Source organism: Lampris incognitus, chromosome 5 (assembly GCF_029633865.1).
Source record: "Lampris incognitus isolate fLamInc1 chromosome 5, fLamInc1.hap2, whole genome shotgun sequence".
NCBI classification, from domain to species: domain Eukaryota; kingdom Metazoa; phylum Chordata; class Actinopteri; order Lampriformes; family Lampridae; genus Lampris; species Lampris incognitus.
Genome location: NC_079215.1, coordinates 68,381,253 through 68,398,183, shown reverse-complemented (window position 1 = coordinate 68,398,183; position 16,931 = coordinate 68,381,253). Strand labels below are relative to the sequence as shown.

General features: G+C 46.8%; 1 protein-coding gene across 1 annotated transcript in view; it reads right to left on the bottom strand.

The window, feature by feature from the left end:
- The window catches only part of LOC130112639 (son of sevenless homolog 1-like), a 97,232-nt gene that overhangs the window by 60,027 nt on the left and 20,274 nt on the right, over positions 1-16,931 (bottom strand). Inside the window, exon 3 of the mRNA XM_056280090.1 lies at positions 5,739-5,870. Within this exon, the coding sequence (XP_056136065.1) occupies positions 5,739-5,870 (132 nt within the window). The remainder of the gene's footprint in view (positions 1-5,738; positions 5,871-16,931) is intronic.

Below are 16,931 nucleotides of genomic sequence, written 5' to 3'. Positions count from 1 at the left end.
TAAAACTTCTTCTGAAACATGACTACTGGATGGTTTAGATGTGTAATACTGTTCAGAACCTTTTTGCACTGGGGACAACAGCATTACAGCACATTAGTTAGTAACATATTCATTAGTTAGTTAGTGACACGTTCATTAGTAACACGTTCATTAGTTAGTAACATGTTCATTATGTTCATTAGTAAGTTAGTAACATATTCATTACGTTCGTTGGTTAGTAAAATGTTCATTATGTTCATTGGTAAGTTAGTAACATATTCATTACATTCGTTAGTTAGTAACATATTCATTACGTTCGTTAGTTAGTAACATGTTCATTATGTTCATTAGTAAGTTAGTAAAATATTCATTACGTTCGTTAGTTAGTAACATGTTCATTATGTTCATTAGTAAGTTAGTAACATATTCATTACATTCGTTAGTTAGTAACATGTTCATTATGTTCATTACGTTCGTTAGTTAGTAACATATTCATTACGTTCGTTAGTTAGTAACATGTTCATTATGTTCATTAGTAAGTTAGTAACATATTCATTACGTTCGTTAGTTAGTAACATGTTCATTAGTCAGTTAGTATCATGTTCATTGGTTAGTAACATGTTCATTATGTTCATTAGTAAGTTAGTAACATATTCATTATGTTCGTTAGTTAGTAACATGTTCATTATGTTCATTAGTAACACGTTCATTAGTTAGTAACATGTTCATTATGTTCATTAGTAAGTCAGTAACATATTCATTACATTCGTTAGTTAGTAACATGTTCATTAGTCAGTTAGTATCATGTTCATTGGTTAGTAACATGTTCATTATGTTCATTAGTAAGTTAGTAACATATTCATTATGTTCGTTAGTTAGTAACATGTTCATTATGTTCATTAGTAAGTTAGTAACATATTCATTACGTTCGTTAGTTAGTAACATGTTCATTATGCTCATTAGTAAGTTAGTAACATATTCATTACGTTCGTTAGTTAGTAACATGTTCATTAGTCAGTTAGTACCATGTTCATTGGTTAGTAACATGTTCATTATGTTCATTAAAACAACATTCAAATCTTCCTGAGTGGGGGAAGGCGGCATCAGGAAGGTGACATTCATCTAGCAGGATCTACAGTAATTAACACACCACTTAATGAATGGAGTTGGTGGATAGCGACGATGACTCTGCTGGTGAACAGTGAGATGAGTGTTTGGACAGCACATCTCCAGACTACTGTGTTGAACACATGTCCATCTGGTCTGACCATGGGATCTGGATAATGAACAACCCCGTCATGGCCTTTACATTCACACTCAACCTTTAACATTTGTTCTTTTCTGTGTTGCGAGCAGATTGTGGGTGGGAAGATGGAAAATCTGTATGTTTTCATCAAAACAAAAGTGAAAACGGGGCATCCGAGTAGTGTAGCAGTCTATTCCATTGCTTACCAACACGGGACTCATCGGTTGGAATCCCCGTGTTACCCCCAGCTTGGTCGGGCGTCCCTACAGACACAATTGGCGTGTCTGTGGGTGGGAAGCCGAATGTGGGTATGTGTCCTGGTCACTGCACTAGCGCCTCCTCTGGTCGGTCGGGGCGCCTGTTCGGGGGGAATAGCGTGATCCTCTCACACGCTACATCCCCCTGGTGAAACTCCTCACGGTCAGGGGAAAAGAAGCGGCTCACGGTGACCCCACGTGTATCGGCGGAGGAGGCGTGTGGTAGTCCGCAGCCCTCCCCTGATCAGCAGAGGGGGTGGAGCAGCGACCGGGACGGCTCAGAAGAGTGGGGGTGATTGGCCAACTACAGTAGGCTGTTTGCATATGACGTCACGAACTACAGATGGAGGGCAGGAAGTGATTTTCTACATAGGAAGCGCCATCACAAACTTTCGAAATGCCTATGTTTGGCGTCATTAACTGAGAAACCACAAGGTGTGGTTATTGAGTACCAAAAGTTGTTGTTCATGGGGGGTGGGGGGGGGGGAACTGACCGAAAACGCCGGAATAAATGGCTTGCGAACCGTCGTCTGCGGTCGGGAGGAGCGGGGTCGGATGAGGCGCGTCCGTGCGGTGACCACCGTTTGTGCGGTGACCACCATCATCTCTGCTACGTTTACTACCGCTGCTCCGGCTAAGGGTCATTTGCTGCCGCTCCGTTACTGCCGTCAGCGGCGACGCTTTATCCACGTCGTCCGTCCACACAAAACTATGTTTCCCAGCACGTCTCTTTACCCACCGCTCTGCGCAGAACGCGTTTGTGCGCAGGCGCGTTGTGTTACTGGGGTACACCGGAAGAGCGGGAGAGTTGGATGTGAGCAAAGGTTCACCGCCGACTACTGGCCAGGCATGCAAACTACAGCGTTTTCAGTCGGGGATGGGGGGGTCCGTGTGCATGCGGATCGTATTCAAAACGACGTCTGAACAAGGACCTTTTTTAAAACAGAGGAAAACTAGTCCGGTTTTAGCAAGACCGTTGCCGTGTAAACACAGCGTCGTCCAGTGCAGAGAAACAGTCTAAACTCTGCAGCTGATGTGTGATGACGTCCAACATGTCTGGCTACAGACGCACCATGACCACCACCGAGGCGCGGCAGGATTCACAGGCGTTGGACAGCGGCCATTTTAAATTGTCTGAAACATAGTGTTGAAGTTGTTAAAATGTCACATTTTGGTGCCAGCTAGTTTCTTAACAGACACACTAACATATGTAATGCAGTACTACCTCAACAGGGCATTTATCTTGACAGAGTATAGCGTCTAAAAGCCGGAGGCCACGCTGGCCCCCCATGGCCGTTGCAAGGGGTGAAAGCCCGCTCCAACACATTCTCACGGCTGAACTGGAGGTACACGGAGCAATCACTCAACTCAATGCGCGTCACAGTACGCATTAACGTATACATGCGCCAGTCACACAAAGTAGTGCCATACACTTATACAGTACACAACTGCTATGCTGTCTGATACAGTGCTGCTTGTTTTTTTTACTGTGTTCTGTAAGGGATCCTTGAGTGCTCTGAAAGGCGCCCACAAATGAAATGTATTATTATTATTATTATTATTATTAAAACACTTGGGGACTTCCAGTTTATATTCAGTACATTTCTGTACCCTATCCCAGCCACTTGGTTATTTTTTCAGTGTACACTTCCCCAGCTAGCATTTTACATCCTGCTACTACTTGCTGGACTGTCTCAGGGGCGTCTTTGCACAGCCTGCATCTTGGGTCTTGTCTGGTGTGGTAGACCCCCGCCTCAGGCGATCTGGTCCTGAGTGCCTGTTCTTGTGCTGCTATGACCAGAGCCTCTGTGCTGTCCTAAAGTCCAGCCTTTTCTAGCCACTGGTAGGGTTTCTTGATATCAGCCACATCTTCTATCTGTTGATGGTACATCACATGGAGGGACTTGGTCTTCCATGATACCCCCTCTTCTTCTTCCTCTGCACTCTCGGTCTTCTGCTGCCTGAGGTACTCACTCAGCAGTTCATCCTTGGGGACCCTCTTTGTGATGTACTCATGGATGATCCTTGTTTCATACTGGATACCAGCCCTGACACTCACTAATCCTCGGCCCCCATCTTTTCCCTTATCATAATGTCTCAGGCTGCTGGACTTCAGGTGGAACCCTCCGTGCATTGTAAAGACTTTTCATCTCCTGATATCTGTGGCCTTTATTGCCTCCTTTGGCCAGCTTATTATTCTAGCTGGGTATCTGATGGCTGAAACTATTAAGGTCATCAAAATTGACTGTCAGCTTGAAAGGCATATTTCTTATATGCACTAACAGAAACAATAACAAAACCCAGGTCTATATGTTGGAAGTGCCAGGTGAATTTCAAAACCATCAAGGCCATTATCAGTTTAGAAAGCAATAATTTCTTGTATGCACTAATATAAATAATGATCAACAACAAGAAATGTGTTCCATGTTAAAGTGTCAGTTGAATTTAAAGTGTCATGAATTCATGACGTTAATTGTGTTCATAACAGAACCACATATGTGTCCAAATGGCACAGCATACCGGACTATCTGATATCCCCTATGAGGGGATGAGGGCTGGGAACAAATAAAGGCTACTGCTGTGAGAAAGTGGAGACGAAGGTTACACTGTCACCCTGACACACCAGGCCGACGGTCAGCTGTCGGTGAGTGTCTGTGACCCTAGTTTTTGTGGTGTGTCCCGCACCGTCGGTGCTAGTTGGACCCCTGTCGGCAGCTTTTTGGGCGATTCAGCATGTTGAATCGGCGGAGCCCATCAGTGAGAGAGATAACTCTGATTGGCTGTTCAGCCAATCACTGCAGCACGGTGGTGCAGTACTTAGCGCAGTCGCCTCACAGCAAGAAGGTTCCCCGGGGGTAGCCCAACCTTGGGGGTCGTCCCGGGTCGTCCTCTGTGTGGCGTTTGCATGTTCTCCCGTGTCTGTGTGGGTTTCCTCCGGGTGGTCTGGTTACCTCCCACAGTCCAAAGACATGTAGGTCAGGTGAATCGGCCGTACTAAACTGTCCCTAGGTGTGTGTGTGTGTGTGTGTGTGTGTGTGTGTGTGTGTGTGTGTGTGTGTGTGTGTGTTGACCCTGTGTGATGGCCTGGCGGCCTGTCCAGAGTGTGTCCCCGCCTGCTGCCCAGTGACCGCTGGGATAAGCTCCAGCATCTCTGCAACCCTGAGAGCAGGATAAGTGGTTCGGATAATGGATGGATGGATGATGGATGGATGGATGGATGATGGATGGATGGATGGATGGATGATGGATGATGGATGGATGGCTTTTCAGCTTAGTGAATCAGGGCTGTTGGCTGTAGTCTTTGCGGAGAGTTCAAGTGCTACTTTTTGGCCCATAAGGCAGGCGACGTAAGGCGACACAACAGTCGGCCTTCGTCGCCGCTAGTCGGTTTGGTGTGTCTGAGCCCTAACAGTACGGCGAGGAGCAGAGTAAGGGAAAAAACAGCTCTCCATGTGGCGACAAGCAGGAGGGAGAGCGCACAACCAAATCTCCCAATACCAGTCACTCTGACAGAAGTGAGTCAGAGAAAAAAGGGAGACCTAAACGAATGAAATACAAAATGAATGAAAGGACAGGGGGAAGACCAAGAAGCTGCAGTGCAAGTGTCTTCCACTGTCATTTCTCTGTGCCAAGCAGTGGAAGATGAAGGTCCTCTGGTGGAGTGCACTCTGATGCCCTCCAGAGGATACATCCCAGAGGAGAATATATCCTGAATCCCAGGATTCTTTCCATGGTGTACCAGGGAGAGAATCCAGTGAGTCAAGTAAACTCTTTATGAGACAAGCCGGGATTATTTTGCTCCTTACTTGTTGAGCACTTTTCGTTCCGTTGAGTGTTTCTTTTAACAAGTTTATATATAAATCAAAATCAAATCAATTTTATTTGTATAGCCCAATATCACAAATTACAAATTTGCCTCAGTGGGCTTAACAGCAACACAACATCCTGTTCTTAGACCCTCTCATATATATATATATATATACACACACACACACATACATACATACATACATACATACATACATACATACATACATACATACATACATACATACATACAAACATACACACACACCCACACTCACACATACATCTTTATTTTTATCCCCTAATATCTTAACATGTAATAAACAGAGAAACACTAGCCTGTGCATATGAGTGTCACAGCAACACAGGAAGTGGCTTGCATATGAAGCAGATAGTGAGTGTTAGTTTAATTGTGTGTGTGTGTGTGTGTGTGTGTGTTTTCTGGTCACCTTCAGCAGGGGGTGAATCTTATCCACAGGAAGAGCCAGCGGGTTCCTCCTCTTCCTCTTCTCTATAGCCGCCTGCGCGTCGGCGATCGCCCACTTATCAATGGGGTGAGGGAAGCTCTTCTGAACGCGTTCCTGACGAGGTGAGGGGAGAGAAGGAAGTTTAGAAAGAACTGTTGGGAATGGTAGACCAGTACAATGTAAACATCCAGCTAACCAGTACATCCGACCAGTCTAATCATCCAGCTAACCAGTATATCTGACCAGTCTAATCATCCAGCTAACCAGTATATCTGACCAGTCTAATCATCCAGCTAACCAGTATATCTGACCAGTCTAATCATCCAGCTAACCAGTATATCTGACCAGTCTAATCATCCAGCTAACCAGTACATCCGACCAGTCTAATCATCCAGCTAACCAGTATATCTGACCAGTCTAATCATCCAGTTTACCAGTATATCTGACCAGTCTGATCATCCAGCTAACCAGTATATCTGACCAGTCTAATCATCCAGCTAACCAGTATATCTGACCAGTCTAATCATCCAGCTAACCAGTATATCTGACCAGTCTAATCATCCAGCTAACCAGTATATCTGACCAATGTAATCACCCAGCTAACCAGTATATCTGACCAGTCTAATCATCCAACCAACCAGTATATCTGACCAGTCTAATCATCCAGCTAACCAGTACATCTGACCAGTCTAATCATCCAGCTAACCAGTATATCTGACCAGTATAATCATCCAGCTAACCAGTATATCTGACCAGTCTAATCATCCAGTTTATCTGTATATCTGACCAGTCTAATCATCCAGTTTACCAGTATATCTGACCAGTCTGATCATCCAGCTAACCAGTACATCCGACCAGTCTAATCATCCAGCTAACCAGTATATCTGACCAGTCTAATCATCCAGTTTACCAGTATATCTGACCAGTCTGATCATCCAGCTAACCAGTATATCTGACCAGTCTAATCATCCAGCTAACCAGTATATCTGACCAGTCTAATCATCCAGCTAACCAGTATATCTGACCAATGTAATCACCCAGCTAACCAGTATATCTGACCAGTCTAATCATCCAACCAACCAGTATATCTGACCAGTCTAATCATCCAGCTAACCAGTAAATCTGACCAGTCTAATCATCCAGCTAACCAGTATATCTGACCAGTATAATCATCCAGCTAACCAGTATATCTGACCAGTCTAATCATCCAGTTTATCTGTATATCTGACCAGTCTAATCATCCAGTTTACCAGTATATCTGACCAATGTAATCACCCAGCTAACCAGTATATCTGACCAGTCTGATCATCCAGCTAACCAGTATATCTCACCAGTCTAATCATCCAGTTTACCTGTATATCTGACCAGTCTAATCATCCAGCTAATCAGTACATCTGACCAGTCTAATCATCCAGCTAACCAGTATATCTGACCAGTCTAATCATCCAGCTAACCAGTATATCTGACCGGTCTAATCATCCAGTTCACCTGTATATCTGACCAGTCTAATCATACAGCTAACCAGTACATCCGACCAGTCTAATCATCCAGCTAACCAGTATATCTCACCAGTCTAATCATCCAGTTTACCTGTATATCTGACCAGTCTAATCATCCAGTTTACCAGTATATCTGACCAGTCTAATCATCCAGTTTACCAGTATATCTGACCAGTCTAATCATCTAGCTAAACAGTACATCTGACCAGTCCAATCATCCAGCTAACTAGTATATGTCACCAGTCTAATCATCCAGTTTACCAGTACATCCGACCAGTCTAATCATCCAGCTAACCAGTATAACCGACCAGTCTAATCATCCAGCTAACCAGTATATCTGACCAGTCTAATCATCCAGCTAATCAGTATATCTGACCAATGTAATCATCCAGCTAACCAGTACATCTGACCAGTCTGATCATTCAGCTAACCAGTATATCGCACCAGTTTAATCATCCAGTTTACCTATATATCTGACCAGTCTAATCATCCAGTTTACCTGTATATCTGACCAGTCTAATCATCCAGTTCACCTGTATATCTGACCAGTCTAATCATCCAGTTTACCTGTATATCTGACCAGTCTAATCATCCAGTTTACCTGTATATCTGACCAGTCTAATCATCCAGTTCACCTGTGTATCTGACCAGTCTAATCATATAGCTAACCAGTACATCCGACCAGTCTAATCAGCCAGCTCACCAGTATATCTGACCAGTCTAATCATCCAGCTAACCAGTATATCTGACAGGTCTAATCATCCAGCTAACCAGTACATCCAACCAGTCTAATCATCCAGCTAACCAGTATATCTGACCAGTCTAATCATCCAGTTTACCTGTATATCTGACCAGTCTAATCATCCAGTTTACCTGTATATCTGACCAGTCTAATCATCCAGTTTACCAGTATATCTGACCAGTCTAATCATCCAGTTAACCAGTATATCTGACCAGTCTAATCATCCAGTTTACCTGTATATTTGACCAGTCTAATCATCCAGTTCACCTGTGTATCTGACCAGTCTAATCATATAGCTAACCAGTACATCCGACCAGTCTAATCATATAGCTAACCAGTACATCCGACCAGTCTAATCAGCCAGCTCACCAATATATCTGACCAGTCTAATCATCCAGCTAACCAGTATATCTGACAGGTCTAATCATCCAGCTAACCAGTACATCCGACCAGTCTAATCATCCAGCTAACCAGTATATCTGACCAGTCTAATCATCCAGTTTACCTGTATATGTCACCAGTCTAATCATCCAGTTTACCTGTATATCTGACCAGTCTAATCATCCAGTTTACTGTTACATCTGACCAGTCTAATCATCCAGTTAGCCGGTATATCTGACCAGTCTAATCATCCAGTTTACCAGTATATCTGACCAGTCTAATCATCCAGTTAGCCGGTATATCTGACCAGTCTAATCATCCAGTTAGCCGGTATATCTGACCAGTCTAATCATCCAGCTAACCAGTATATCTGACCAGTCTAATCATCCAGTTAACTGGTACATCTGACCAGTCTAATCATCCAGGTAACCAGTACATCTGACCAGTCTAATCATCCAGTTTACCAGTATATCTGACCAGTCTAATCATCGAGTTAACTGGTACATCTGACCAGTCTAATCATCCAGTTAGCCGGTATATCTGACCAGTCTAATCATCCAGTTTACCAGTATATCTGACCAGTCTAATCATCCAGTTAGCCGGTATATCTGACCAGTCTAATCATCCAGTTAGCCGGTATATCTGACCAGTCTAATCATCCAGTTTACCAGTATATCTGACCAGTCTAATCATCCAGTTAGCCGGTATATCTGACCAGTCTAATCATCCAGTTAGCCGGTATATCTGACCAGTCTAATCATCCAGCTAACCAGTATATCTGACCAGTCTAATCATCCAGTTAACTGGTACATCTGACCAGTCTAATCATCCAGTTAACTGGTACATCTGACCAGTCTGATCATCCAGGTAACCAGTACATCTGACCAGTCTAATCATCTAGTTAAGCAGCAGTAGATCTGCATATGTTTGATTCCTCCAGTTCAGCTGCTTTGCAAGCCTTTCCTCGTTTCAGATACACTGACAGCAGTTAGAGTTAAGCCTGAGGGGGCTGTCACGTCTAGCGAGCTTCAAAGTCCCAGTGTTTCTGCAGTGGTCTTCCATTTGGTCTTCCATACCGGTCCAGGTCTGTCCGACACAAAGCACATTCTGTGGGTTCTAAGTCTGACAGAAACTGAGGAAATTAGATCATGAACACAATGCAAAGTGGGTTGCGCAGAAGGTTTTGGTTTCTTCAGAGGGGAGGGAGCTGGGAGGTTGGACTTCATCAACGTGAATAGTGGGCTCACAAGTTCAATTACATGTTCGTACGTGTTAAATGCCTCGCAACTCCACGAGGAAATTCAGTCACACTAAACATCCTGCCACGGGCCCACTGCATCGTGTCATGACGTCATGATTTCCAGCTGGACTTGGTGGAAATCGATCTCACGGCAGCAACGGTCCGCACCACGGCGATGGGAAGTGCTTCAAGACAGGGGATTTGAGAAAACCACGACGGCCTATAACTGCCAAAACCCGAGACCGCAAATGAGACCCGTGGGCTCGGATGTAGAGGAGCAGCACGCGCATATTAGTTTAGCGAGCACGGTCACAGCACTCGTGTGAGCAGAACATGTCTGCTATCACGAGAAGCACTGTAGCCGGGGAGCAGGAAACCGTGCCTCCTCCAGCCCACAGCCACCACCCGAAGGAGCGCAGGAGGACCCCTACCGGGAGTCAGGACCAGGCGACTGTCAGGTCCCCTCAGGCACTACGGCACAGGAAACCAACCGGGATGCTGTTTCCCCAGCCCACAGCCACCACCTGAAGGAGCACAGGAGGACCCCTACCGGGAGTCAGGACCAGGCGACTGTCAGGTCCCCTCAGGCACTACGGCACAGGAAACCAACCGGGATGCTGTTTCCCCAGCCCACAGCAGCACAACACAAAGACACACACACACACACCCAAAACCACAAGAACCCACACTAACACACATACCCAACCTAACACACATACCCAACCTAACACACATACCCAACCTAACACACATACCCACACTAACACACATACCCAACCTAACACACATACCCAACCTAACACACATACCCAACCTAACACACATACCCAACCTAACACACATACCAACCTAACACACATACCCACACTAACACACATACCAACCTAACACACATACCCACACTAACACACATACCCACACTAACACACATACCCAACCTAACACACATACCCAACCTAACACACATACCCAACCTAACACACATACCCACACTAACACACATACCCAACCTAACACACATACCCACACTAACACACATACCCAACCTAACACACATACCCACACTAACACACATACCCAAACTAACACACATACCCAACCTAACACACATGCCCACACTAACACACATACCCAACCTAACACACATGCCCACACTAACACACATACCCAACCTAACACACATACCCAACCTAACACACATGCCCACACTAACACACATACCCAACCTAACACACATGCCCACACTAACACACACTAACACACATACCCACACTAACACACATACCCAACCTAACACACATATCCAAACTAACACACATATCCAACCTAACACACATATCCAAACTAACACACATATCCAACCTAACACACATATCCAAACTAACACACATATCCAACCTAACACACATACCCAAACTAACACACATATCCAACCTAACACACATGCCCACACTAACACACATATACCCACACCAGCACACATATCCAAACTAACACACATACCCACACTAACACACATACCCAACCTAACACACATACCCACACTAACACACATACCCAACCTAACACACATACCCAACCTAACACGCATACCCAAACTAACACACATATACCCACACTAACACACATATCCAACCTAACACACATGCCCAACCTAACACACATACCCACACTAACACACATGCCCAACCTAACACACATGCCCAACCTAACACACATACCCAACCTAACACACATACCCACACTAACACACATACCCAACCTAACACACATATCCAAACTAACACACATACCCACACTAACACACATACCCAACCTAACACACATACCCACACTAACACACATACCCAACCTAACACACATACCCAACCTAACACGCATACCCAAACTAACACACATATCCAACCTAACACACATACCCAAACTAACACACATATACCCACACTAACACACATATCCAACCTAACACACATACCCAACCTAACACACATACCCACACTAACACACATACCCACACTAACACACATACCCAAACTAACACACATATACCCACACTAACACACATATCCAACCTAACACACATGCCCAAACTAACACACACATACCCAACCTAACACACATACCCAACCTAACACACATACCCAAACTAACACACATATCCAACCTAACACACATACCCAAACTAACACACATATCCAAACTAACACACATACCCAAACTAACACACACATACCCAAACTAACACACATATCCAACCTAACACACATACCCAAACTAACACACATATCCAAACTAACACACATACCCAAACTAACACACACATACCCACACTAACACACATATCCAACCTAACACACATGCCCACACTAACACACATACCCACACTAACACACATACCCACACTAACACACATACCCAAACTAACACACATATCCAACCTAACACACATATACCCACACTAAAACACATATCCAAACTAACACACATGCCCACACTAACACACATATCCAAACTAACACACATACCCACACTAACACACATACCCAACCTAACACACATACCCACACTAACACACATACCCAACCTAACACACATACCCAACCTAACACACATACCCAAACTAACACACATATCCAACCTAACACACATATCCAAACTAACACACATATCCAAACTAACACACATACCCAAACTAACACACACATACCCACACTAACACACATATCCAACCTAACACACATGCCCACACTAACACACATATCCAAACTAACACACATATACCCACACTAACACACATATCCAACCTAACACACATACCCAAACTAACACACACATACCCACACTAACACACATATCCAACCTAACACACATGCCCACACTAACACACATATCCAACCTAACACACATGCCCAAACTAAACAAAACATCACTGTCCAGGGGAACGAACACCAGCCAGGATGACTGTCTGCATGGGCTAGCAGTTAGCTTAGCCTGCCCAACTTCCACGCCCTGTCAGACCACCCTCGGTGTTTCCTCCTCGTGTGCAGCTCCAGGCGGGGGCCGTGGTCCCCGGGCCCACCGGACGAAGCAGACCAAGCTCTCCCAGCCACACACCCTCGACACACCTCCCCGCACTCCACACGACGACACCACCAACACCACAGTCACCGCCAGGTGAGGCCGCCGCCAGACCGCCCTTGGTGTTATCGGAACCGCCGGTCTGCATGGGCTAGCAGTTAGCTTAGCCTGCCCCGCTCTCCCAGCCATCAAACGAAGACAAAACTTAGACGCAGACGTGGACAAAGACACTGCATGGACGGTACTGGGTGAGGCCGCTGCAAACGTGAATTCGTGCAGCCATCTTCCCACACCGGAAGCAGAAGCAATATCCCCGAGGGAACAACTGCTATCACTGTTCTCCTGCCTGCAAATCCTTCCCCGACTCGCTCACGGGTGAGGTTTCTTTTTGGCAGGAAGTGAGTGGACCCAATCGCCATCGTGTCCCTGAATATAACTGGTTACAGTCCTGGTCTGTTATGATTGGCCGGTGTCTTTTCATCAGCGCCAGTAAACAAGAAAGGACAAAGAAACCCTGCACCGTGTCACTACACCGTCTGAGTCCACCGCGGATGTGAGTCGCTCATGCGCGGGCAGGTCCGCCATCTTGGACAGCCAGGTACAACAACGCCACGTGGACAAACCACATAGACCAGCTCTAATGAGAAGTGCCCTGAGGTTCTAACTTGTGTTGTGACTCGGCGCCTTATCAATCCACCTGACCTGACCTGACCTGACCTGACCTGACTTGAGTGTATGCACAGTTTCACACAGAGCAGCATGCTCCAATGTGTTTGTCGGAGCTCCGCCTTTTGTTTCTTCCAACACTGCCAGTAATTTGATAAACACGGGTCATGTGTTTCTTTAACTTACTAGATCCTGTAGTTATTTCATATTCTTTATTTTGGTGAAATGTCAGTGTAGGCAAAGACATTGAATGGACTGAGATACAACTGAAATATTATTTCTTTTTTTTGGGGGGGGGGGGGATTTTCCCCCCTTTTCTCCCAATTGTATCCGGCCAGTTACCCCAGTCTTCCGAGCCATCCTGGTCCCGCTCCACCCCCTATGCCGATCCGGGGAGGGCTGCAGACCACCACATGTCTCCTCTGATACATGTGGCGGTCTCTTCTGTTGCCTACCAACACGGGGATCGCCGGTCCGAATCCCCGTGTTACCTCCGGCTCGGTCGGGCGTCCCTACAGACACACTTGACCGTGTCTGTGGGTGGGAAGCCGGATGTGGGTATGTGTCCTGGTCGCTGCACCAGCGCCCCCTCTGGTCGGTCGGGGCGCCTGTTCAGGGGGAGGGGGGAGCTGGGGGGAAGAGCGTGATCCTCCCACGCGCTACATACCCCTGGTGAAACTCCCCTCACTGTCAGGTGAACAGAAGCGGATGGTGACTCCACATGTATGGAAGGAGGCGTGTGGTGGTCTGCAGCCCTCCACCCCCCGGATCAGCAGAGGGGGGTGGAGCAGAGACCGGGACGGCTGGGGTAACTGGCCAAGTACAATTGGGGAGAAAAACGGAAGAAGAAAAAAAAGACACCGGCCAATCATAAAGGACGAGGAGTGTAACCAGTTATATTTCGGGATACAACGGGGATTGGGTCGGCCCACTTCCTGCCCAAAAGAAGAATCCCTGGCCAGCGTGACAGCAGCGGTGTGCTCGGGGATGATGGGCACGCTGGCCTTCAGACCGTGCTCCCAAACGAGGCTGTTCTGCTCTCCAGCTACAAGACTTCCCACGCGAGCAGCGACCTTCTGCTCACACACAAGTGCTGGGACAATAAGGCACACGTGCGGCTCCTCTACACCCCGTCCCGCGGATCTCCTTTGCGGTTGTGGATTCTGGTTGTGATCTGCCCTCAGAGGAAGGTGGTGGACTACTCTGGTGCGCCTGAGTCCACATGAAGTGTTCATGGCCAGAGGAAAACTTCCTCCAGTCTAGACCGGATGTTGAGATGGGCAGTAATGAACCCTGATTACCTCGGGATTCATTTTCCCTCCAGAGACCCACACCCCGACAGAGCTTCTCCCGCTCACCACACAAACACACAACACACGGGTAGCTGAGGTCACCTCGGACCGAGGGGTGTTGAGGGGTGTGGAGGGGTGTTGAGGGGTGAAAGGTCACTAACACGGGGCACATGGTTTTTTACCTGTCATCCATCAGCTTGGAAACAAAGAAGGAGAATGTACACAGTTAACAGCCATGTGTGACACACAATCTTTACCACATGTGGTCTGCTGTGTGGCTCTGTTGTGTGGCTCTGTTGTGTAGACACATGATCTGCTGTGTGGCTCTGTTGTGTGGACACATGATCTGTTGTGTGCATCTGTTGTGTGGCTCTGTTGTGTGGGTCTGTTGTGTGGACACATGATCTGTTGTGTGGATCTGTTGTGTGGACACATGATCTATTGTGTGGATCTGTTGTGTGGACACATGATCTGTTGTGTGGATCTGTTGTGTGGCTCTGTTGTGTGGACACATGATCTGTTGTGTGGCTCTGTTGTGTGGCTCTGTTGTGTGGGTCTGTTGTGTGGACACATGATCTGTTGTGTGGATCTGTTGTGTGGACACATGATCTATTGTGTGGATCTGTTGTGTGGACACATGATCTGTTGTGTGGCTCTGTTGTGTGGACACATGATCTGTTGTGTGGCTCTGTTGTGTGGACACATGATCTGTTGTGTGGCTCTGTTGTGTGGACGGTGGGGTTGCAGGGACCATGTGCGGTGGGTTGTGTGTTTTTGGATTTAACGTGTATTTAGTTTGTGTGTGTGTGTGTGTGTGTGTGTGTGTGTGTGTGTGTGTGTGTGTGTGTGTGTGTGTATACTGGGTGTGTGTTACCTCCACATCCTGCACACTGTGGGGCTGTGTGTGTGTGTGTGTGTGTGTGTGTGTGTGTGTGTGTGTGTATACTGGGTGTGTGTTACCTCCACATCCTGCACACTGCGGGGCTGTGTGTGTGTGTGTGTGTGTGTGTGTGTGTGTGTATACTGGGTGTGTGTTACCTCCACATCCTGCACACTGTGGGGCTGTGTGTGTGTGTGTGTGTGTGTGTATACTGGGTGTGTGTTACCTCCACGTCCTGCACACTGCGGGGCTGTGTGTGTGTGTGTGTGTGTGTGTGTTAGTGTGTGTATGTGTGTATACTGGGTGTGTGTTACCTCCACGTCCTGCACACTGCGGGGCTATGTGTGTGTGTGTGTGTATGTGTGTATACTGGGTGTGTGTTACCTCCACGTCCTGCACACTGTGGGGCTGTGTGTGTGTGTGTGTGTTAGTGTGTGTTAGTGTGTGTATGTGTGTATACTGGGTGTGTGTTACCTCCACGTCCTGCACACTGTGGGGCTGTGTGTGTGTGTGTGTATACTGGGTGTGTGTTACCTCCACATCCTGCACACTGCGGGGCTGTGTGTGTTAGTGTGTGTGTGTGTGTATACTGGGTGTGTGTTACCTCCACATCCTGCACACTGCGGGGCTATGGGTGTGTGTGCGTGTGTGTATACTGGGTGTGTGTGTGTGTGTGTATACTGGGTGTGTGTTACCTCCACGTCCTGCACACTGCGGGGCTGTGTGTGTTAGTGTGTGTGTGTGTGTGTGTGTATACTGGGTGTGTGTTACCTCCACCTCCTGCACACTGCGGGGCTATGTGTGTTAGTGTGTGTGTGTGTGTGTGTGTATACTGGGTGTGTGTTACCTCCACCTCCTGCACACTGCGGGGCTGTGTGTGTGTGTGTGTGTGTGTGTGTGTGTGTGTGTGTGTGTGTGTGTATACTGGGTGTGTGTTACCTCCACGTCCTGCACACTGCGGGGCTATGTGTGTGTGTGTGTGTGTGTGTGTGTGTGTATGTGTGTATACTGGGTGTGTGTTACCTCCACGTCCTGCACACTGCGGGGCTGTGTGTGTGTGTGTGTGTGTGTGTGTGTGTGTGTTAGTGTGTGTATGTGTGTATACTGGGTGTGTGTTACCTCCACGTCCTGCACACTGCGGGGCTGTGTGTGTGTGTGTGTGTGTGTGTGTGTGTGTGTATGTGTGTATACTGGGTGTGTGTTACCTCCACGTCCTGCACACTGCGGGGCTGTGTGTGTGTGTGTGTGTGTGTGTATGTGTGTGTGTATGTGTGTATACTGGGTGTGTGTTACCTCCACGTCCTGCACACTGCGGGGCTGTGTGTGTGTGTGTGTGTGTGTGTGTGTGTATACTGGGTGTGTGTTACCTCCACGTCCTGCACACTGCGGGGCTGTGT